The sequence below is a fragment of the Mytilus edulis genome, chromosome 1 (genome assembly GCF_963676685.1).
Source record: "Mytilus edulis chromosome 1, xbMytEdul2.2, whole genome shotgun sequence".
NCBI lineage: Eukaryota > Metazoa > Mollusca > Bivalvia > Mytilida > Mytilidae > Mytilus > Mytilus edulis.
Window position 1 is genome coordinate 49,544,743 of NC_092344.1, and position 25,322 is coordinate 49,570,064.

General features: G+C 32.5%; 1 protein-coding gene across 1 annotated transcript in view; it reads right to left on the bottom strand.

The window, feature by feature from the left end:
* Positions 1-25,322, bottom strand: part of LOC139513313 (E3 ubiquitin-protein ligase rnf213-alpha-like) — a 110,077-nt gene that overhangs the window by 47,284 nt on the left and 37,471 nt on the right. The window contains exons 35-50 of the mRNA XM_071301707.1: positions 23,505-23,650; positions 22,126-22,348; positions 21,429-21,599; positions 20,954-21,022; positions 19,852-19,902; positions 14,716-14,825; positions 14,178-14,327; positions 12,905-13,070; positions 7,709-7,785; positions 7,150-7,282; positions 4,909-5,016; positions 4,408-4,493; positions 3,977-4,165; positions 3,259-3,394; positions 1,218-1,412; positions 203-339 (exon numbers count right to left, since the gene is read on the bottom strand). Coding sequence (XP_071157808.1) covers positions 203-339; positions 1,218-1,412; positions 3,259-3,394; positions 3,977-4,165; positions 4,408-4,493; positions 4,909-5,016; positions 7,150-7,282; positions 7,709-7,785; positions 12,905-13,070; positions 14,178-14,327; positions 14,716-14,825; positions 19,852-19,902; positions 20,954-21,022; positions 21,429-21,599; positions 22,126-22,348; positions 23,505-23,650 — 2,147 coding nt within the window. The remainder of the gene's footprint in view (positions 1-202; positions 340-1,217; positions 1,413-3,258; positions 3,395-3,976; positions 4,166-4,407; positions 4,494-4,908; positions 5,017-7,149; positions 7,283-7,708; positions 7,786-12,904; positions 13,071-14,177; positions 14,328-14,715; positions 14,826-19,851; positions 19,903-20,953; positions 21,023-21,428; positions 21,600-22,125; positions 22,349-23,504; positions 23,651-25,322) is intronic.

A 25,322-nucleotide genomic window follows, 5' to 3' on the forward strand; every position in this document is an offset into this window, starting at 1 on the left:
TCCCCAAAAGCACCAATTGTTCAATTTGTTTGAATTTTATTTTGCTACTAAGTAATTAGAGTCAAATGAGAATTTTCAAAAATCCTAGCAGACAGATAAACTTAAGACATGTGGCCAACCAAAATCCACAATCACCAATATATGAAGACATTCACCTACACATTAGTTGGCAATGGTAACAATTTCTGCTTTAATTTATTACCTTATTTGCCTACAGAATTGTTGTTCAGTATCAAATGACTGTAGAGTCAGCAGTGTCATGTTCTGTCTCTGTATTGGTAAAACTTTACATAAATCTTCTAAATCGGGTGTCGACAGTAACTTGGAATGTGTTGTCACCTATCAAATAAATTTAAATTATAAAAGTTGGTACTAACTGGTATCATACATATGTCATGACCAGATTTTTTTTGGGTCAAAATAGCATAATTGATATTTAGACAGAAGCATACCTGCCAATTGTCACTATTTGCGGTGGATTTCCCCCATGGAGTTTCACAGATTGAAATTTTGAAAGAGATAGCAAAATCTCTCGTGTTAAACAATATAACATAAAGAATAGAAAACAATAATAAAATTAATCTATCAAAAATATTAAACAAAGGTTAAGGCCTAAATATGGCCCCTTTTTTTTCGCTAAGCTTTTGATTTTTTCTTGATATTCAATGAAAATAGGTCAATTTCTATCAGTTTTTTAAAAGACGTGAAATATACAATGCAGACATTGACAAAAACAATCTTATAACATTAATATCAAATTACTTATCTGAGTTCACTATTTAGTGTGTCGAACCCTTGGCTTTATGTTTCCTGGACCAAAATGTGGTTGAAATCCAGACAATTTAGTTCACTTTCACAAAAATCTCTATTTTTGATATATTTGGGGTGTCAATATCACCATTTTTCAGAAAAGCTCTCTAAAATAATCATTTCTCACTATCTTGTTTGTCTATTCAAAACTTGGAACAATGTTTATTTTGAAATAATGGACGCAACACTAGGACCAAAAAAGGCCATTATCAAACATACTGTTCACTAGATGCAAGAAAACTGTTTACAGATGCAAGGTTTTAGATATAAGTAGATGTGGTATAAGTGCCAATGAGACAACTCTCCATCTAAGTCATAATTTGTAAAAGTAAACCATTATAGGTCAAAGTATGGTCTTCAACACAGAGCCTTGGAAACTTTTTAGCTGTTTTAAAAGTCATACAAACCTGGGCAAACAGATTTTTTTTCTTCTCTTCTATGACTTGGTGACATAGGTACTGTAACAGGCTATCATGTTGTTGATGTTTAAAGTAAATCTGCATCATCTCCTCATTCCTGTCTCGTAGTTTGGTTGACCTCAACCTCATCACAGCATCTGGAGCTGCACACCAAAGAAGTGTGGTCTTTGCATCGTGTAAAACCTAGAGAAGAAAATCATTTCTACATGTATAGCCTGTGCTGCTCACCGTGATCTACGGTCTTTCAACATGGAAGACAAGAATATTATTCATGACTAAAATTATTTTTTTGTTGAAATTGTCATGCTGATCATTTTGTCCCTAACAGTTTATAAAAAGATTATGTTGTGGTCAAAAATGTTAAAAAAAATTAATTTTACAGCTAATTTCCTAATGCTTGTAGAGTCAAACTTTGGTAGGCTTGCTTGCTTTGTTTGTATACTTGTTTATTCAAGCTTTGTAATTAAGATTGACATCTCCAAACAATATATCATAGTTAAACCTGTATATATAATATTTAAATTCGATTGGACATTTTCCCAATATCATTGTACATATATACAAATAAAGCAAGCAAGCAAACCAAAGTCTTTATCTACATGCATTAGGAAAACAGCTTTAATTTAGCAAAAACCATCATTTAGGGACAATAATTAGTTATAGGAAGATGTGGTATGAGTGCCAAAGAGACAACTCTCCATAATCCTTATTGTGAGTCAACCAACGATTTCAAAGATATTGACAAATTTTTATTTCTTGTCACACTGATAATTTTTCATTTTTATAAGTAAAATTGAGAATGGAAATGGGGAATGTGCCAAAGAGACAACAACCCGACCATAGAAAAAAAAACAACAGCAGAAGGTCACCAACAGGTCTTCAATGTAGCGAGAAATTCCCGCACCCAGAGGTGTCCTTCAGCTGGCCCCTAAACAAATATATACTAGTTAAGTGATAATGAACGCCATACTAATTTCAAAATTGTACACAAGAAACTAAAATTAAAATAATACAAGACTAACAAAGGCCAGAGGCTCCTGACTTGGGACAGGCGCAAAAATGCAGGGGTTAAACATGTTTGTGAGATCTCAACCCTCCCCCTATACCTCTAGCCAATGTAGAAAAGTAAACGCATAACAATACACACATTAAAATTCAGTTCAAGAGAAGTCCGAGTCTGATGTCAGAAGATTTAACCAAGGAAAATAAAGAAAACAAGTGTAACTGTGAGCTACTGCTCACTGATGATACCCCCGCCGCAAGTGGATAATGTTAATAGTGTAAAAATATGTAAGTGTTCGGTTAACAGGAAGTTGCTGAGTGATGAATCTGAAAACACATCACACGGTATAGCTGACTTATATAAATCCTGAAACCAAATTTCAGAAATCCTGGAACTATAGTTCCTGAGAAAAATGCAACAAAATAAAATGGAAAAAGAGACACCACCAAATTCAAACTTGATTTGTGTTTTGTGGTAATAAGCATTGTGTATAAGTTTCCTAACATTTGGTGAGGCAAACTAAAGTAACAGAATGGAAACTGAAAATTTAGCAATTTTTTATATGTAAATGGGCATGACTCTAGAACAGTTAAAGTGGCACCACCAAAATTCAAACTTGATCTGTGTATTGTGGTTATAAGCATTGTGTCAAAGTTTCATAACATTTGGTTGAGGCAAACTAAAGTTACAGAATGGAAACCTATTTTAGGATGTACAGACAGACAAGGGAAAAACTTAATGCCCCCTCCAGCACAGCGGGGGCATAAAAATGGTTTAAATTGTCCTTTCAGTACATTAACCATGAAATCTCTCTGTCAGAATTCTTCTTTCTATAGCAGTTTTTAAAATATAGACAAAAACTTTCATTATACACATATGTTTTTTTTTTTTAGCCCTGTCTGCAATGTTGGTTGGTGGGCTAGATTATCGGACAATTCTTTTTAAAACTAGGTACCACAATAGTGATTGTGGCCAACTTTACTCAAATTTTCGTAATTGCATCAACTCATATTACGAAAACCTTACCTCTTGACATATGCTTTGTTCAATTTCATCATAAGGGCATTTTCTGTCTTCAAACAACTGCATTATAATAGCTGCACATGTGTCTGCATGGTAACCCATAAAAACTTCACCAATGCTTCTCTCTTTCCTTCTGTCTCTGAGAATAATAAACATGCTGAGTAAATAAAATTCATCAATATTTTTCAAAACTGTTGCATTACCTTTCAATTCTATAATTAATAGTTTTTAAGATATTTTGGAAACAGTCTGTATTAGATTCTTAGGCAGTTCAGTAAAATCTGTTGACCTCTAGATGACTTTTGGTTCATAGAGGAGCTGGGTTGCTGTCGCAAAGACTAATGCTCAAAAACTTCTTTTGTTTATATTAAATGACCTTATATTGATAGATTGATTGATTGGAGTTTAACACCACTTTTTCTCTATATTTTCCTATTTTGTGGCAGTTTGTTTTTTATTGTTGGAGGATGTCAGAATACCCGAATAGAAACAACCACCTTTGTTAGGACAACTGATAATCCTAACCAATTAAGATTGAAGTCCTGTGCACCTACCACATACAGGATTCAAACTCAAAACCTCAGTGTCTACAGGCTAGTGATACAGTAGCTAAACTACTTAGACCCCTTGGTCGCGGAGGTCCAAGTAACTTCATGTGTAGGACTCATAAAATGACATTTCTTGAATGATTGTCTTGTCTTTAGAATCAATTAAAAATTACCTCTGCCTCAAATGAAAAGGTGTTTCCACATGGCAGAAATCTTTGACCCAGTCTTCCAATTTGTTAGCCAACTCCAGCTGTGCCTCAGATAACATTGTACTTAATGAGAGCACATGTTTCTCTAGACGGTTAATCAGAGGGATTGGGAACTTCTTGTATACTATCTCTTTCTCTGCTACAACTATTAATCTGTATAAAGAAATGCATTATACTTAATTTTGCAGTTTTTGGCCACTGGTGGAAATTTGTCTCATTGGCAATATTGAGATTAAATGTGGATTAATCATAATAACTCTAATCAAGCTGTCCTTTGAAAATAAATGAAATGAAGTTGCTATACTCTAGCATTTAGGAAATTAATGTGATTTTTTTTTGTTAATCCAATTTTTGTTAATTATTTTTCTAAATATTACAAAACCAATAACAAATACCTAAATTCTTCATGAACTTTACATTTGACTCTGTGACTTCCAAGTCCAAGGTCCACATATCTCTGCCCACCATAATGCACATAATACTAAAATAAAAAGAAAATTATAGTAAGTCTACCGCACTGTGATGACACAATAGATATTAACATTTTCTTGCACTGAATCTGATGTGAAGTTTATCTTTAAGATCTTTTTTTCATCTGGAAAAATTTGACAAGGTCTTTGGACAATTAAACATGCAAAAAGATATTCCATAATCTGAATGAAACTTTAGACAGAAAAAATATAAAAATTTATCCAATCCACCATGTCATTTTTAATTAAAAGATTTTGCTCACAAAAGAAAACATTTTTGAATTTTTCAATAGCATCATCACAGAAAAAAAATATTCAGAAACTTGTGTTTGATAGGTATTTGAAACTTTAATTTCAATATATTTAGTTACATTAAGTATCTTTTAAGATCGTTTTCAAAAACATTCCCCTTTTATATGTACTAACCTGATTCAATGCGTCATACAGACTTTCATACAAGTTTTCTAGATTCAGTAATATAACAGTACTTCCTGTTTCCATGCATACTTTAATGCGATTGATGTTTCTACACACCTAAAATATAACCATAGCATATATCAAACTTATTTAAAGGAGTATGTTCGGTAAGGTCCTAAAATGGCCCCCATTTTTAGCGTCAATTTCAAATTCAGATTTATTGACCAATATCACAATAAATTATAGCTTATACAGTGACTAAATAGGAAATAAGCCATTTTGTTGAAAATTTTACGTTTTTACGTTTCATTATGACGTCACAAGTTGTACTCATATTGATTTTTCACGAAAAAATCAATGATAATGGGTAAATTTCCCATAGATTATTAGACAGGAAACATAGAGCGCATATGTCGACAACAAAGATCTTTTAATATAATGTTTGTGAAGACATTTCACATGTTTTATTTGAATATTAAGTTTGTCGACGCCTGCGCTCTATCTTTCCTGGTCCTTAAATTGGTTGAAATCTAGCTGTTTTTGTCAAATTTCACCAAAGCCCTTTATTTTGACCTATTTGGGATGTAAAAATCAACGTGTTAGAATAAAATTTTGACAAAAATAGTTCTGTTAAACTTTCTCACATATCTTTAAGGCAACTTAAAACATTTATTGTCTTGTTACTATGAACTTTATAATTGGGGCCAAATATGGCCCTTACCGAACTTACTCCTTTCTCTCTTTCATATAGCAATTCAGAAAATAAACAAGTGAAACCGTGAGCTACTGCTCACTGATGATACCTCCGCCGTGTAAAAATATGCAAGTGTTTGGTAAACAGGAAGTTGTCGAGTGATGAATCTGAAAACGCATCACACAGTATAGCTGACTTATATAAACCCTGAAACCAAATTTCAGAAATCCTTGTATTATAGTTCCTGAGAAAAATGTGACGAAAATTTTCAACTTGGCTATCATGTGTAAAATCATTCAAGTGTTCGGTAAACAGGAAGTTGTCAAGTGATCAACCCGACCATAGAAAAAAACAACAGCAGAAGGTCACCAACAGGTCTTCAATGTAGCGAGAAATTCCCGCACCCAGAGGCGTCCTTCAGCTGGCACCTAAACAAATATATACTAGTTCAGTGATAATGAACGCCATACTAATTTCCAAATTGTACACAAGAAACTAAAATTAAAATAATACAAGACTTACAAAGGCCAGAGGCTCCTGACTTGGGACAGGCGCTAAAATGCAGCGGGGTGAAACATGTTTGTGAGATCTCAACCCTCCCCCTATACCTCTAGCCAATGTAGAAAAGTAAACGCATAACAATACACACATTAAAATTCAGTTCAAGAGAAGTCCGAGTCTGATGTCAGAAGATGTAACCAAGGAAAATAAACAAAACAAGTGTAACTGTGAGCTATTGCTCACTGATGATACCTCCGCCGCAAGTGGATAATATTAATAGTGTAAAAATATGCAAGTGTTCGATAAACAGGAAGTTGTCGAATGATGAATCTGAAAACGCATCACACGGTATAGCTGACTTATATAAACCCTGAAACCAAATTTCAGAAATCCTTGTATTGTAGTTCCTGAGAAAAATGTGACGAAAATTTTCAACTTGGCTATCATGTGTAAAATCATACAAGTGTTCGGTAAACAAGACGTTGTCAAGTTATCAATCTGAAAACGCATCACACGGTATAGCTGACTTAGATAAACCCTGAAACCAAATTTCAAAAAATCCTTGTATTGTAGTTCCTGAGAAAAATGCGACGAAAAATATTCATGGGACGGTCTGACTGACGGAAGGACAGACAGAGGTAATACAGTATACCCCCCCCCCTTTTTTAAAGCGGAGGTATACAAATTGAGAATCATGGAACCAGATGATGCTTCCTCTTGCCTAGATAATGTTAAAAAGTGAACAACCTAGAGAAATGTAAAAGTGATGGGGGGAATTTTTGAACTGCATCTACTTTTAATGGAAATAAGTTTTGTGAGTAAGTTTCATAACATTTGGTTGAGACAACGTAAGTCTAGGTCTGATTAGAGCCATAACTCTAGAACAGTAAAAGTAATGACACCCAAATTAAAATTTGACTTGTGTTTTGTGGTAATAAGCATTGTGAACAAGTTTTGTGACATTTGGTTAAGGCACACTAAAGTTAGAGATTGGAAACTAATTTTGGGATGTAGGAAATGGCCTGCATGAATAAATTAAACACACTGTCACCTACCTGTGTGTATTCTTGGTCACTAGGGAAACTACTTCCAAAAATCACCTGGGCATTATGCATCATTAGAACTTTCTGTTGTAAAATAGCTAAGTCTCCATAATTTTCTGTTAACAGCAACAGGTATCTGGTCTCCCTGTAAAAAGAAAATCTTTCTTTAAAACAAAATGTTTATAATTTTAAAATGCATGTAAGCATACCTTTTTTCCATATATACTCGCTTAGTTTAAGTTTGATAATTCAGTTTTTTTAACCAGTTAAATATTAAATAACGAAACCTTATTGTAGACCAATTAAAACACAATATTTTAGAATCAAAAACATTTATCAATTGCTATTTTAAAATAAATTTCTTGTTGCATGCACAAATTACTGAAATTAGGTAAAAAAATAACAAATAATACTTTCATCATTAAAAAAAGTAAAACAAATTAAGATTACTAACTTTTGGAATAACAATAACCAATAAAACAGCATAAAGAACTACCCAAGAGTTTTCAGAAATATTTCATCAAGGTATTTAAAATTATATCTTAGCTTTAAATCGGATTTTAAAAATTACCCAGTAAGTGTGCTGTCACCTTCCAAACAGGCTTTGATCATTCCTCCAGATGAACAGTCTGGATCACCATCATGCCTCTGTAAAATAATAATTTGTACAAGTAATTGTATAACATAAACAAGAGGCTGTCACAACGACAGCAAACCGGATTTATTAACATTTATTTGTGTCCTGGCAATATCACAAGAACCATTACTGATGAATGGTGAAAGTGAAAATCATCAATATCAAATTTGACCTCCATTTTGTCATCAGTATCATATTAAACATATTAAAATTTGAAAAGCTTAGATTGAATGGTTCATGAGTAAATGCAATAAAGTGAATGGAAACGCCATTTTACGATCTTTCAAGAACCATAACTCCTGAACGGTAAAAGTAAAAATCGTCATTATTGAACTTGACCTCTATTTTGTCATCATTAACAACATATAAAAATTTCAAAAGCTTTGGTTGAATGGTTCATGAGAAAATGCACGGACACGACTGGAAACACCATTTTTCAATCTTTCAAGAACCATAACTCCAGAACGGTAAAAGTCAAAATCGTCATTATTGAACTTGACCTCCATTGTGTCATCAGTAACAACATATTAAAATTTGGGAAGCTTTATTAGAACAGTTCATGTGTAAATACACAGACACGACTGGAAACTCCATTTTTCAATCTTTCAAGAACCATAACTCCTGAACGGTAAAAGTCAAAATCGTCATTATTGAACTTGACCTCCATTTTGTCATCAGTAACAACATATTAAAATTTGGGAAGCTTTGGTAGAACAATTCATGCGTAAATGCACCGACACGACTGGAAAAACCATTTTTCAATCTTTCAAGAACCATAACTCCTGAACGGTAAAAGTCAAAATCGTCATTATTGAACTTGACCTTCATTTAGTTGTCAGTAACAACATATTAAAATTTTAAAAGCTTTGGTTGAAAGGTTCATGAGTTAATGCACGGACAACATTTGATTGCCGCCCGCCCGCAGTACATCCCCAAATCAATAACCGACATTTTTGTCACAAAAATCCGGTGAAAAATTGTTTTAAATCTTAACCAATCAAATAATTTTTTAGGCATAAATCACAAAAGATGGAGATTTTTTTTTTTAACTTTCGAAAGAAAAAGGTATCAAAATAATAACACTTTAATGCAACACTTTCAAATTGAATGAACTGATTTATATACGGTGTGGCAATAGACACTCATCACTGCTTGAAGTTACTTATTTACAAAATTGTCTTTATATGGCTTTGCTCATTGTTGAAGGCCGTACGGTGAACTATAGCTGTTAATGTCTGTGTCATTTTGGTCTTTTGTGGATAGATGTCTCATTGGCAATCATACCACATCTTCTTTTTTATATTTCCCAATTTTTTGACACTACTCAATGTTCAATGTAAGTTGAATTGCTTGTAATAGACTGTTAGAAACTGGACGATATTTATCTAAACGCACTCAAGAACATCTGTATCGTTTTAAAAGACCCAATAAATTCAAAAGTATCATTTACCAACACCTTCAGAAGCACAACCATCCTTTTAAATATTTAGCAGTTCAACCTTTAGAAGTAGTAAATAAGCAGCCTGGTGAATCGCATTCAAAGTTTGTACGATCACGGAAAATAATTGAATTAAATTGGATTAAAAAATTACAGACAGTTTACCCTCTCGGTCTAAATGATAATATCATGGGAATTGGTAATATATCTAGAACCAATTCCGTTAACATTTTGGATATAGTTTCTAAAACTGTTCGTAAAAAACGTTCTCACGGTCGTAGAACAAATCGCAATCAAAGAAAATTTCGGGCCAATCATACCAATATTTCGGACCTAATTTCTATTTCAAAAAACAACGGCAGACATTATCTGTTAACAAAACTCTGTTCGTTACCGGTTAATAAGTTAAATAAAATTTTGGAGGATTGCAACACAATTTAATATAGCAGTCCTAAGTATGAAATTGTTCAAATTATTATGGCATATTGTTATTCTAAATTATTTCCCAAAATTGATCGCCCTGAAGATCATAAAAAACATTTTATTAAAATTAAGTATGTCAATAAAGGCTTTGATTTTGTAAATATTGCCGGTATATTTAACGACCATTCTGTTAAAGAACAAATTCCTGGATATTTTGACAATACTGAGCTACCTCTTATTTGTTATATTTACAAGAAATCTACCCGGAAATTTGTGTTTAATTATAGTCAATTGTGTAGAGATGTTAATATCAGTGAAAATACACCTACTTCATGTAATTGCAGTAACTCCGAATATATTTATGGACCCATTTCCCATGTTATAACAGGAGATCTTAACATCGTTCAAGACCGAGAGTTAAAACCATTCCTCAGTAAAGGACCTAAATATCGTCCCCCGTCAATTATTAATTGGAATGAGTGTCGTAATATCATCCACGACTCACTCCATACTTACTGTATGAAATGGATAAAACGGGAAAAAGCTGACAAAAAATCTTTGGACTCTTTTTTTAATTCAGTAATGAAGATAGTTGATATACGTATTCAACATTTTAAAGAACATTTTACTATAAACAGTAACCACAATAAACCTATTTCTCGTATCAAACATAAACTAAAAGAACTAGCCAAGGAATTAGTTTTTGTCCCGGCAGATAAAGCTGCTAATAATATTATTACTGTTTGACGTAAATTTTACATTGAGGTTCTGAAAAAGGAAATCACCAATTCACCAACATTCCAACTGACTCCATTTTCAGAAAACGAAATCTGTAATAAACATAAACTTTTAGGCACCGCTTTACAAGCAGAGCCAAATACAATGAAAGTCCCAACTATGTATTGGCTCCGAAGCTACACAAAACCCCGTACAAATATAGATTTATTTCGTCTTCAAGCCATTGTTCAACTACTAAATTGTCTATTCTTCTTACCAGCACACTTGGTACAATTAAAAACCTGATAATAAATTGTTCAAATAAGGCCTTCGAAAATAGTGGAATAAATTACTTTTGGAGTGTCAAGAACTCGTTGGAAGTACTTGATAAATTGCATGCTTATATTGGTGATTTTGAATCTGTTCAAAGTTTTGATTTTTCTACCCTGTATACCACATTGCCTCACATTCTCATTAAGAAAAAATTCACACACCTAATTAAATGGGCATTCAAAAAATCAGAATGTGAATACATATGTTCAAACTCTTTTAGGTCATTTTTTAGTAGCAATAAACAAAAAAACTATCTTAATTGGACATGCTTTGATACTATATATGCCCTTGAATTTTTACTAGATAACATTTTTGTTCGCTTTGGGGATTCCGTATATCGTCAGATTATCGGAATTCCAATGGGGACTAACTGTGCACCACTTATTGCGGACCTGTTTTTGTATTGTTATGAGTTACAATTTATGACAAAAATAAGCAAAGACCCATCGAAACAACATCTGATAAACAAATTTAATAATACTTCTAGATATTTGGATGATATTTTGGCTCTCAATAATGACGACTTCAGTATGTATATCAATGAAATTTATCCTGTTGAACTTACTTTAAATAAAGCTAATACTAACAATGACCACTGCCCTTTTCTCGATCTTGATATCTATATCACTAATGGAAAGCTGAATACTAAAATTTATGATAAAAGGGATGATTTTTCATTTCCTATCGTTAATTATCCGTTTTTAGATGGTGACGTTCCCTTGTCACCATCTTACGGTGTTTATATATCTCAACTTGTACGATTCGCTCGTGTATGTAACAATGTTTTAGATTTTAACGAGAGAAATTTATGTATTACTGAAAAATTATTACACCAGGGTTTTCGATATCACAAACTAGTCAAAACATTTACTAAATTTTATCATCGGTATAAAGACATCATTCGTAAATATAGCTCAACATGCAGACTTCTAATACGTTCAGGTATTTCACATCCAATTTTTTATGGAAATATTCTTTATAAAGCACAAAGGTGTCAGTATTCACCTCAGAAACTTACAAAACCTTTGAATAGACTTATTAAGAAGGGATATAATTACGATACTGTTGTCAAGTCATTAAAGATTGCATATTTTGGCGTTAATATTGAGTCGCTGATAAGGTCTTTGCATCGGAACTAAACACATTTATTCTAAAAACAGTTGTTGGCATGACACGGGTTATGTTCTTCTCATATATGTTATGATGGTATGATACTAAACCCCTAACGGGAAGGATTGTGCCTGATGTTCATATGATGAAATCATAATCTTTCAGTCAGTTTAATTGAAGTCTGGAGCTGGCATGTCAGTTAACTGCTAGTAGTCTGTTGTTATTTATGTATTATTGTCATTTTGTTTATTTTCTTTGGTTACATCTTCTGACATCAGACTCGGATTTCTCTTGAACTGAATTTTAATGTGCGTATTGTTATGCGTTTACTTTACTACATTGGTTAGAGGTATAGGGGGAGGGTTGAGATCTCACAAACATGTTTAACCCCGCCGCATTTTTGCGCCTGTCCCAAGTCAGGAGCCTCTGGCCTTTGTTAGTCTTGTATTATTTTAATTTTAGTTTCTTGTGTACAATTTGGAAATTAGTATGGCGTTCATTATCACTGGACTAGTATATATTTGTTTAGGGGCCAGCTGAAGGACGCCTCCGGGTGCGGGAATTTCTCGCTACATTGAAGACCTGTTGGTGACCCTCTGCTGTTGTTTTTTATTTGGTCGGGTTGTTGTCTCTTTGACACATTCCCCATTTCCATTCTCAATTTTATGTCACACTACAATTTTCTATTGTTGTGAACTGCACTTAAGTACTTGTTGCATAAGTGTAAATTAAAGTTAACAGTAAATTAAATAACTTAAATTATAACATAATTTTCAACAAAAAGACATGTAACTTTTTTGTATTTGTTTTATCTAGTATTCATTGTGATATTGGTCAATAAATACAAATTTCAAATTTTAGCTGAAAATAAGGGACCATATTAGAGGATTATCAAACATACTCCTTAAAACATCACTTCACACTAGCTGATGTCTATGCATCTCAGTTCAACTTTTAAGATTTAAGATCATCATCATGCAGAATTATTGCACGTGAGGCAGTTTTAAAGGTATTACCTCTTTACTCAATTTGTTGTTAACAGATGGATGGCAAATCTGGTAATCAAAATAAGCAAAACACATTAAACTTATGGCTTAAGACAAACATACCCTTTCATTCATCACAACTGTGGTGTCCATTAAACATTGCTGGAATATTTCAACAGAGTTAATATTCTCTAATCCTCCAAAGTTTCTCATGATAGCATGTTTTAACTGAAGCCATGTAGGTTTGTGTTCTGATCTGGCAGCAAAGGCGTATACCATCTTTATCAAACTAAAATTAGTAAAATGTAATAAATACAAGACTAATTGCGATTTTTTTTTAGGGAGCATTAGTTACACATATAGCTGATTTTGTTTCAAACACTTTCAAAAGCAATATTGCAAAATAAATATTTCTCTCATCATCAGTTGGTTTGGTTCAATTTGGTCAAAATATGCTAAAACAAGAATGTGTCCAAAGTACACAGATGCCCCACTCGCACTATCCTTTTCCATGTTCCATGGACCGTGAAATTGGGTAATAATCTAATTTGGTATTAAAATTAGAAAGATTATAAAATAGGGAACATATGTACTAAGTTTCAAGTTGATTGGACTTCAATTTTATCAAAAACTACCTTGACCAAAAACTTTAACCTGAAACTCCCACTTTCATTTTCTATGTTTAGTGGACCGTGAAATTGGGGTCAAAAGTATAATTTGGCTTCAAAATTAAAAAGATCATATCATAAGCAACAAGTTTACTAAGTTTCAAGTTGATTGGACTTCAGCTTCACCAAAAACTACCTTGACCAAAAACTTTAACCTGAAACTCCCACTTTCATTTTCTATGTTCAGTGGACCGTGAAATTGCGGTCAAAAGTCTAATTTGGCTTTAAAATTAGGAAGATCATATCATAAGCAACAAGTCTACTAAGTTTCAAGTTGATTGGACTTCAGCTTCATCAAAAACTACCTTGACCAAAAACTTTAACCTGAACGGACGGACGCATAGACGGACAAACGGACGCACAGGCGAACGGAGCCACAGACCAGAAAACATAATGCCCCTCTACTATTGTAGGTGGGGCATAAAAACATTACTGATGTATTATTTGCTAGCAAGTCAATAACTCATTTGAATCAGTTTTCATGATCATGTGAACTTTAATTTACTGTAGGCTATATTAAGAATTTATCAAAACCAAGAATTCTAGTATATACTAAATTCAAAGTTTTCTTCAATCCATGGGTAAATATTAACTTATGAAATGAATACATACCAACAAAAATTTCTAAAAAAAACAAAGAAGTTACTTTTTGTTTTTTTTCTCAATAGATTATTCCATTTATGTTTAAACCATAACCAGACAGTTAAATTCATTTGAGTTATACATACCTATAGAAATCTCTCAGACCAAAGAATTCCCTCTGCTTAGATTTTTCTAACTCTGAAAACAGTTCAGAATAGGCCTTTGATAAGGATGGAATGAGATTGTCAATCAACTTTAGAGTTCTTTCTTTGTCTTTTGATGTCTTGCAAATTCCTCTGAAAATAATAAAAACAACATGAAATTGATAAGAATTCAAAACATGTATTAGTAGTTGTGAAGGTAAAATAAGGTTTCAACAAACCTTAACTTTGAAGGTAGTGAAGTAATTACAAATCTAGGTCATTCTCACCTATTTCAAATAAAAAGCTGTTATGTTCAAGAAAAAAATTACACTTATTAATAGAATAATATAAAGAAAGAATTGAATAAAGAAACAAAACTTTAAAAAAAAAGTCAATGAACTATGATAAACAAGCCAGAGAGATCCACTTATAAGGAATGAATGAAGCATATTCCAAGTGGAACAAAATCTTTTTAGGTAGCATAAGCAGTCAATTTTAGTTATTATAAGTGACACCTTGTATGACAGAACATATTTATTACCTTGCACTGTTAATCAGTTCTCCCTCATCTGGAACTTCCCGTTGTACAAATATCCCTCTATTCATTTTAGCAGGATCTAATGCCCAATTGGATATACCAATAAAAGCAACCTGTTAAATATCATAATTCATAAAATATAGTGTGCAACATTTTCCCTACAATTGAAATTGCAATGCTAAGCAAAACTTGCAACCAAACAAATAATAGAAAATATGAATGTATCAAGTTGAGCTGTAACAGCAAGCCTGGAATTATGAAATTTTTAAAAGTTTTTCTTACTAAAAAATAGCATTCATTATTTGGACAGACTCTGTTATTGCGAACCCTATCATAGTTTTCCAGATTCACCTGCAAGTTACCTGTCCATTTAAACTTTTGTAAGTTCTATTGTCCCATCTAACAAATACAATAGCTATTGTTCTCTGTTTAGTTTATTCAATGGGACCTTTAAATTTCTTGCAAGAGAAATCTATCACTCACTGATTAATTTACCTGAACAAAAAATTGAACTGTCAATGATGGAAATACATGTACAAATAAGTAATTATAAAACTGCATGTGATGTTGTATTTATTCAATCAATAACAGATTTTCAATTTGTTTGAATATAAACACTGATTTAGAAATTAAAAGTTGATTTCTGATAAAATTTCAACATTTTACCTATTTAAAATTTGCTTTTTTTAGTCTGTTCACAAACAAGAACTTGAAATGATAATGTTTAGATAAAGGTCTTCATAAATATATTACATCCCAGCTCCTTTGTTCTAACAGGGGTGATCTGAGCCGGATCACCCCTACCAGATCACCCCAGTTTAAGTTTCTTTGTTATGCATGCTTTCCTTTGTTCTGTAACATTTTGGCGGGAATGTCAAATCCAGTATAAAACTTATACTAGTAATTAATTATACGGAGAAGACTATCTATCATAATTCACGTAGAAAAAATCCAGTGTATATGCTGGGATTCGAACTCAAGACCTTTAGCATATCAAGCCACGACACATACCACTTCACCAGGACGACTGGATGCGAACTATCAGAAATTTAACATACTTAAAGGAAGCAAGATATTTTTATAACTGGGACGAGTTGGTAGACCTTTACTCAGTGGGGTTTAAACCTTTTTCGTTAAATAAATGAGTTGTCAGACTGATTGTTCAATTTGATTTTACACTTTTTAAAAGTTGGTAACAAGAGTGAGGCGATTTTTTCATAAAGTGGCGATATAGTATGGGCCGATAGGCCAGTGGGGCGAGTTGACATTGTTTGATATCTACTCATTGTGTTAGGGGGTCATAAAGGGTATACATCATAAAGTAATATATAAAGTATATAATAATGGTTGTGTGGAGTTCTAAACTAGATTTTATGAATTGTAAATGGTTTTTCGTCTAATCTAAAAAAAAGCTGGGATGTAAAATAGTTATCCCATTCGGACTTGGTGTGTCAGTGTAAGATCACCCTCTGGCCTCCGGCCATCGGGATGATCTTACACTGACACACCGCGTCCTTATGGGATAACTATTAATTCTTTATAACTGAACAACCACAAAAAAACATGCAAATTTATTGAAACATAAATGCATGCAGTAGTTAAAAAAAAATCAGAAATAAACTTTTTATAATTACATTGATCAAATTGAAAATATATTATTGATATTGAATAAATACTGTATCACATGCAGTTTATGTGAGTTTATAAATGTATTTCAATCAACAAAGAAGATATTTTTTTGGTAAGGCAAATTAATCAATGAGTGATAGCAGAGACATATATACACAGAGATTGGCAACTGTAACAGTGGTCAGCGAAATCTAATCCAAATCGCGCATCTCACGAGACTTTAACAAGATAGCCATTTTGATTATATCACAACAAGTACACCACCCCGCTTCGATTTTTATTTTACATCAAGCATTTCAAAACAGCATAATGTAAGTATATATTTCAACTTCGTATATGAATTACCTTGTTTTATTCAGTTTGTAGTAGTTATTAGTAAAAATATTGAGAAGATTAACGTTTTATTGCAGTATATTATAAGGGAAAAGCTTGGCCGATATTACAGGAGACCCCTGTCTGTTTACACTTTATAAACTTTTCCATCTTCAGAGAATTATTGTACCCAGCACATGCTTTTCTTTCCTATGTCATACTGGATTTGTGTATAGAGGTTGTTTTTTTCATATTTTCAACCACTTTGATGCAATTTACAATTAAAAAATCAGTATTATAGCTGTCGGCCATGTTTTTTTGCTTCAATATCAAGACAGACCCCTGTCCGTTTACAGTTTATAAACTTTTCCATCTTCAGAGAATTTTTGTACCCAGCACATGCATTACTTTCTTATGACATACTGGATTTGTGTATAGAAGTTTTTTTTTCTTCATATTTTCAACCACTTTGATGCAATTTTCAATTAAAAATCAGTACTCAAGCTGTCGGCCATGTTAATTTTCTTCAATATAAAGACAGATCCCTGTCCATGGCTACAGTTTATAAACTTGTCCATCTTTAGAGAAAAATTGTACCCATCACATGATTTAATTTCACAAGACATACTGGATTTGTGTATAAAAATTGTTTTTTTCATTATTTCCACCACTTTGATGCAATTTACAATTTTACATTCAGTATCTGACAGCTTTTTTTTTTAACAGGATCCTGCATGTTATAAAAGAACAAAGATGTTGATCAAATTTACCTAACAGTGCAGCATACAAGAGATATAATATCATACATGTGCTGAATGTAGGACTCCCAAGTCTTTCTGATTGAAAATAAGACTCCCTGCCAAATAGGAACAACTATTAGTGATGACTTTATCCAAATGTGACGGCACTGTCATGTAGTGGACTGATTACTACTATCATGTGATACTTTTTTGTAAGAGAGAAAATTACATGTGCTTATCCGGACTGTAAAAACACCATACTATAGTAGTTCATATGCCAAACTTGATGTACATGTGTATGCGATTTTTGTGCAATTGATGGCGAGACCATTAAACTAAAAACAAATACAAGACTCTGCATTCAATCTATTGAATTTGAAGCAGAAGTGATACAGTGGCAGTTGTGCATATGGATAAAAAAGCAAATAAATATCTTGTGTTCAACTTCATTTGTCTTCTTTATGTTTACAAAGTATACATGTACATAGTTTTTACATACATGTACATGTATAACAATATGATGATGTAGTATGATTGCTAATGAGACAATGATTTACATGTATGACTATCATTGGAAGGCCACTCTATAATATCTTTGTACATCATGAGAATGGAAAATGCTACCCTTGTAGCATAAAGGTAGCATAATGTAAAAAAAAAATGTTCATTTATCTTACAACACCCCTGTGATATATCTTGACAGTACTAAATAGCAAAATAAACAAATTCCTTCCTCTCCATGGAAAGTAACATATTTAATTGTTTACGTGAAATGACAAAATGTGTAGAAAAAGAAGCAAGAAATGTTCACTCTACTACTGTACACTAGTCGCTCACATTAGTCACCATCTATGTTTGTTTCAGTCCTTTAACAAATTGTCAATGGTGCTTATTTATATTTATCTGTTTCAGTTTTACATGTCCTCATTCTGTGATCACTATTTCACCTCTCCTGTTTTGAAAAAATGTTTATGCTAATATTTTCTGCAATAAATTGAAAAGGCACAGATGCTATGACTAAACAGAAATGTGAGGTATATGTCAATGAGACAACAACCCAACGACAACAATATTCTTTGCACATCTATGAATGTTTAAGAACTCTTGTGAAGGTCAAAATCACATAACGTGTACTTATATATCCATAACCTGGTACATGTACATGTATGTACCTATTGATGCATTCCGTCCTAAACATAAGTTGTGTGAAGAGACCAAGCAGTTTATATGCTTATATAAAAGCTGATATTAAAATGAATTACTGTATAACAAATTCCGGGAATGAGACTATTTTATTTAAAACAGATGACATCTGTTTTAAATAAAAGATATTGGTGGAAAAGGTTTAAACAGAAGCAGGAGATGTCAAGGGGCAATACAAAAAGTTCAAGGTCGTGTAACACAGAGGAAAAAATATCAAACGAAAAGTTACATATTTTTTTTTTTATGAAAAAGTTGCTTCATTTCTTTTTTTGACATGTTACATTTTAAAAGACTTTTTGTTTTCCTGATTGAATACTATAGTATTGCCCAGTGCTTCTGTTAAAGTAAAGTTTTGTTCATAGTTAAAATAATATGTCAGAATTTGTTTAGTTTTAAAAACAATTATCAAGTAATAATCCATATAGAACTTCACCTCCGGCAAAATTCAGGTGATCGGAGGGCAATAAATTGCGTAATCACACACCTGTGAATCAACAGTCACAACTCTAAGGGACTAATTACCGAAAAATCGGACACACATAATTTCACTGTGTAATTAAGGAGCAAACTATTGCAAAGATATGCGGTAAAGAAAAGTTTCTTGTAATAGCAATTGTTCATTACCAGATTTGAATTTTTAAATTATATGAAATGCAGAAAAAAATATTTTTCTCAATAAATACATAAAAATGAATATAACAATTTTAAGTCTTTTTTTTTAGAAAAGAAATTATAATATGATCTGAAATAATTTTCCCATTGCTTTTCTTAATTATCTATCGAGGTTATTCATCCCTGACTTGATTACATGTTCTAATATTTATCGACGAGAATCTCATCCCGGGCCCAATCTTTAACGGGATTTCACGGAGTTGCCAATCTCTGTGTATATATGTCTCTGGTGATAAGATTTCTCCTAGAAGAAATTTAAATGTCCAAGTGAATAAACTACACAGAGAACAATAGCTAGTTGTATTGATTCAATGGGACAGGTAAACTTGCAAAAGTTTAAATACCTTGGTCAAGAGCAGACGACTCTGTGGTAAACTTTCATTTGGTTCGCTATAAATCTATTAACTTCTAGACAATTTGAAATCAAATCTTAATATATTGTATAGACACTTGTTTACTTCTGAAGAATGTATGTTGCTGGATTTCCTTTTTTATTAATTTGTTCGTGCATTTAAAGATGCTGTCTAACTAATGGATACCACGAAATCTCTTTTTTATTCATATTTTCACTTGTTTTATTTACCTTTTTATATACTGGATCTTCTGGTTCCTCATCCTCGTGCATTTCTTCTGTCTGTACAAAAAGAAATGTTGGTCAAATTATTACATATGGTACTTTTCTTTAACTTATCTGGTTCAATAGAAAAGTTTGTCTTAAATGTTCTATTGGTACACTACCCAATTTGTTTTAAGTATTTGTTCCCTATTGGAATTTTTGAAACAAGGATAAATTATTTTCAATCAACTGATTTGATAAGAGATATTTTTCAGTTTTAATATATGTGGGATGTGCTGTCTTAGCTATATAGTTAAATATGAGGTATATTTTACATTTTTATTAAAATTTAATGTAAGATGTTGTTTTCTCTTATAGCGAACCCTATGATAGTTTTCCATAGATTCACCTGCAAGTTACCTGTCGATTTAAACTTTTGGCAGTTCTATTGTCCCATCTAACAAATACAACAGGTATTGTTCTCTGTATAGTTTATTCACCAGGACCTTTAAATTTCTTCTAGGAGAAATATATCACTCATTGATTAATATACCTGAACAAAAAATTGAACTGTCAATGATGAAAAAATACTTGTACCAATACTAAGAAAGGACTCACAAAACTGCATGTGGTGTTGTATTTATTCAATATCAAAAACTCGTTTTTAATGTGTTCAATATTAATAATGATTTGAAAATTAAACAGTTGATTTCTGATCAAATATTCAATATTTTTGTGTGTTTGATAAATATACTATCATAGGGTTCGCTATAAATATGAGGTACATTTTTCAGATGAAATATGAAGGATTTTTTTTGGGTTCAAATAAGATTTAATATGATTTAAATTACTTTTTTTTGCATTTTTAATAATAAGATGCACCATTTTGAGTTTTTATATAATATGAAGAACACTTTTTTTAAATATGAATATGCAGTACCCCTTTTTGGTTAAAATAAGGATTTTTTTTCTAATGTTTCAATAAGTAATCTTCTCTGAACTTTAAAATAAGGTACCTCTTCAGTTTAAATATGAGATATCTTTTCAGGTTTAATATGACAACATCTACCAGTTTGCATAGGAGTACTGTTTTTCAGTAAATAAGAGGTACAGTTTCTATATGAAGTACCTGTTTCAATTCAGCTTCTTCAAGGTCATCATCTCCAGAGCATCCATCTTCCAACAAAGGATGCAGAGTCTGAAAACAAACCAAAACTAGTATAAATTTAATTACATTTATTGCACAATAAAACTAATTACTGTACTAATTAACACTCAATATATCAAAACCATAAATCAACTGCAAAAGTTTCTCATATATCTTGTGGTAAATATTTCCACAAATCTAGGTTTCTGTTAGGCTTAATTTGTGTTTTTTTTTCTAAACCTTCAGAAAGTTGGATGAATGTGGTGTTTTCTGTAGCTTGTTATTTATCCAAATCATATCGTTTCAAAATTATGTCTTGAACAGAAAATTGTATGCACATTTTTTGTTACAATATTGACTTAAAAGTCATGTCCTTTCTTAATTTTGTTGTGCATTCTGACCTATAAGCAAATCCATAACACAGGGCCTAAATATATCTGTTCATAATATAATTTACCTTTAGAGGCATTCTGGGAGAATCTTCAGCTAATCCAATTTCATCCAATACTACCACAGAAACAAATCTGTCTAGATCTTTCTTTCTCTGGAACTGAGCACATTGTCTAAATGTTCCTAAGATACCATCAGGTGTAGATAAAGGACTACATTGAAAGGATACCATCTGGACCTAGAACAAAAAAAATAATACTTTAAAGTATACAGGAATACAGCATTGAGGCTCCCACAGGGTACCCCCCTCAGGTCGCTTTTAAATTCGTCGAGAGGTCGTTTTTAAGGGAAATGTACAGGTCGCAGGTCGTTTTTCCTAACACAGAGGACGGAAGTTGGTCGGAGGTCGTTTTTTCAAAATTTTACAGGTCGAAGGTCGTTTTTAGAAGGCTCTCAGGTCAGAAGTCGCCTCTAAAAAGCCCAGAGGTCGCAGCCTTTGTTGGTTGTTAATAATTTGAGCAATAACTATAGTTTATTAAATAAACTTGTACAGAATAAGGCTTGAAACTAACATGGTTGCTGAGGATTTTCTTTGACTTAATTGATTAGTAATTCATTTCTGAATCATATGATTTTTTTTAATTCTGTGCAATTAAAACATAGCTAATTTTCATGATTTTCCCTAAAACATTTTTTTTGCATTTGGTATCCAAAAACCTCCTAACAATTGCATGTTGCATGAAACATTTATAGCAAAGACGTACCTGTTTGTACTTTTTAAACAATTGACTACGAGCAGTGTCACCCTGCATTGCATCTGCTACAATTGTCTTTGCCAGAGATTTAGAGCTTCCAGGTTTTCCCACTAAGAATAATGGAATTCTAAGCTCTATACAGACTATCATCATAAACACATTCTCTTTCAGAGCTTGGTTCCTGGCTATATTGTCTGCTAACTTCACACTATCTAAAAACTTGTCTTGGCAACTAAAGAACAAAAATGTATTTTATAATTAATAAGAATGAAAAAAATGCTTTGCTGAGCCCAGCCTGATACGACTGCAGAGGTTGAAACCTGAACAGTTTGGGCAAATTAGGACAATATTCAAGCTTGATACTGATTGAATTTGGATTTTTATCAAATTTTCGACATAATATAGGTTTTTGACACAAAACAATTATCAGGATCTTACAAATCTATTGCTCAATACTGTACAGTTAAAGATTTCTTCTTAACACTTTATAAAAACTTTAAAAAAAATTGAACCCCTTAAAAAAATTGGAATCTCCAAAACTTTTTGAATCCCCCCTTGGAGCAATCACCCCAACACTTGATCCCTGCCTTTCCTTTGTAGTATGGTACCTTGTAGTACAATTTCAGAGAGATCCATACACTTAAACACAAGTTATTATCTGGAAACTAGATATATACTCCTTTTTGGCTCCTTATCCCTGCATGAATGGGGCAATAACCCCCAAACTCAATCCCAGCCTTCCTTATGTGATATGGAACCTTGTGGTACAATGTCAGATAGATCCATACTCTTACATACAAGTTATTGTCCAGAAACTACAAAAATGCTTGTTTTTGGCCCCTTTTGGCCATTAATTCCTAAACTGTTGGCACCATAGCCTCCAAAATGAATCCAAACCTTCTACTTGTGGTATTAAACATTCTGGAACAATTTCAGAGCAATTGAAATACTTATACACAAGTTATTATCCTGAAAGTAGGAAAATGCTTGTTTTTGACCCCTTTTGGCCCTTAATTCCTAAACTATTGGCACCATAGCCCCCTTCCTTTTGTGATATTGTACCTTCTTATTAAATTTCAAAGAGATCCATTTACGTAAACTAAAGTTTATTGTCTGGAAACCAATGTGTCTTCGGACGACGCAGACGATGACAACATCATACGATCCCAAAATTTTTTTTGCAGTCTTATAAAAATTGACAAAAGGAAAAAGTAAGTTGATAAGGTAAATTTTTTGTCCCTTGAATTCAATAATAAATTAGTACATTTGTACAAATGCATTGTAAATCAGTATTATGATCTTTAGTTGTTTATTTCTGTGTCATTAGGTTTCCTGTAGAGTTGTCTCTTTGGCAATCATACCTCATCTTCTAATTTTGATTAACAAACCTTATTAGCTCTGTTTCAAGTTGGTCGTCATCTAAAAGTTGATATGGTTCTTCAAAATAATCAGCTATCATATCTCTGAAATCCTGTCTCTTTTGTAAACAAGCTTGGTAACAAACACCCAGTGCTAAAATGAGAGCCCTAGTTATCTGCAATTTAAGAAAAGTATATAATATTATTAACAAAAAAGAATAAATGTGTAAAAAAAATATAACTGCCCTAAAATAATATAAATAAACAAGAATGTGTCCCCCGTACACTGATGGGGCATCTATGTACCGAGGACACATTCTTGTTTATTTGCCCCATCCGAACTATCATTTTCTATGTTCAGTAGACCGTAAAAATGGGAGAAAATTTCTTCTTTGGCATTAAAATTAGAAAGATCATATCATAAGGTTAATGTGTACTCATTGGACTGATTGGACTTCAACTTCATCAAAAACTACCTCAACCAAAAACTTTAACCTGAAGCGTGAAAGACGGACGAAGGAACAGAAGGACTGACGAACGGACGCAGACCAGAAAACATAATGCCCATAAATGGGGCATAAAAAATATGCATTGTTGCAATTCTTAATTACATGAGCAGTTACACTGAATCTGGACAAAACATTTTTTTCCCATCAATCATATTCAGGTTTGCATGTTAGGCCTAAATTAAAATATTGTTTGTTTGCCCTTTTCCGACCCTATGTTTTGAAACAGGGTAGGTAGGTAAAATATGTTATTTTTTTCCCCAAAAAAATAACTTGGCTCTGTATATTTTTTTTCATGGGTAGGCAGATAGGTATAATATTTTATCTTAATAGATACAAAATCTGCATAATGTCATTTTTGTCTGTTTTGCTTTTGCTAATAAGTTTCCGGGACTACGTTTCGAAAAAAAATATCATGACATGTAGAATGTGGAGTTAATTCATATGCACTACTATTTTGTTTTTAAATATCAAAATATAGAGCTGTGCTGCATATTTTCAACGTTTATATATGCCTGGAACTTTGAAGAGTTTGAACTTGCACTAATATTCTGTACTACGACTACGTACCTTGTACGCTTACCTCTACTTAAAGGTTTTCTGTAAGAGATAACTTTGTCCTGGTAAAATATGTCCGGGCAGACATACATTACTAGTAGAAAAAGTCCCTAGAGTGTTTAAATTTCCGTGTGTGCCTATGTTTCCAATAAAAATGCTACAAGACTTAAACTCTAATGTCACATGATTTTACATCGCATTTATAAATGATCTGTATGGAAAACTTGGGCGATTTTACTGCCAAATATTCTCCACTTCACAGGCTTTTGTCACCTTTGGTTCATGTCAGATATAAATAATATAGCAATGCTGGTCGAAGGCATCGTTAACATAATCTTCCTGAACTACGGATCACAAAAGGCCATCCCTACATAGAATACAACGTCCGTTTACACAAAATACTACGATTTGTACACACGTTGATAATTCTGTATTAAACAAACTTTTTTTGTAAATGAACCCTGCTCTTCAAGTATAAAGATACAGAGGTAATGTACGTCATGTCATGATTTCAAAGCGTTCAACATCGATTTCAAACAAATGCTTTGAAACTCTAAATGCAAGTGTTCATGTCAAACGCTCACGTGATACCAAACGGACTAGACCTTTCACGATAAAGATAAAACCTGAGGATTTTGAGCGGGAAATACAAATAAAAGATTTTTGGTAGGAACGAAAAAATTAAATAAAATAAAATCTTGCTGATAAGTACAAATAAAAGATTTTCAGGCAGAGCGAATTTATAGGGTCGGTCGGTAAAGGGCAAACAAACAATATTTTAATT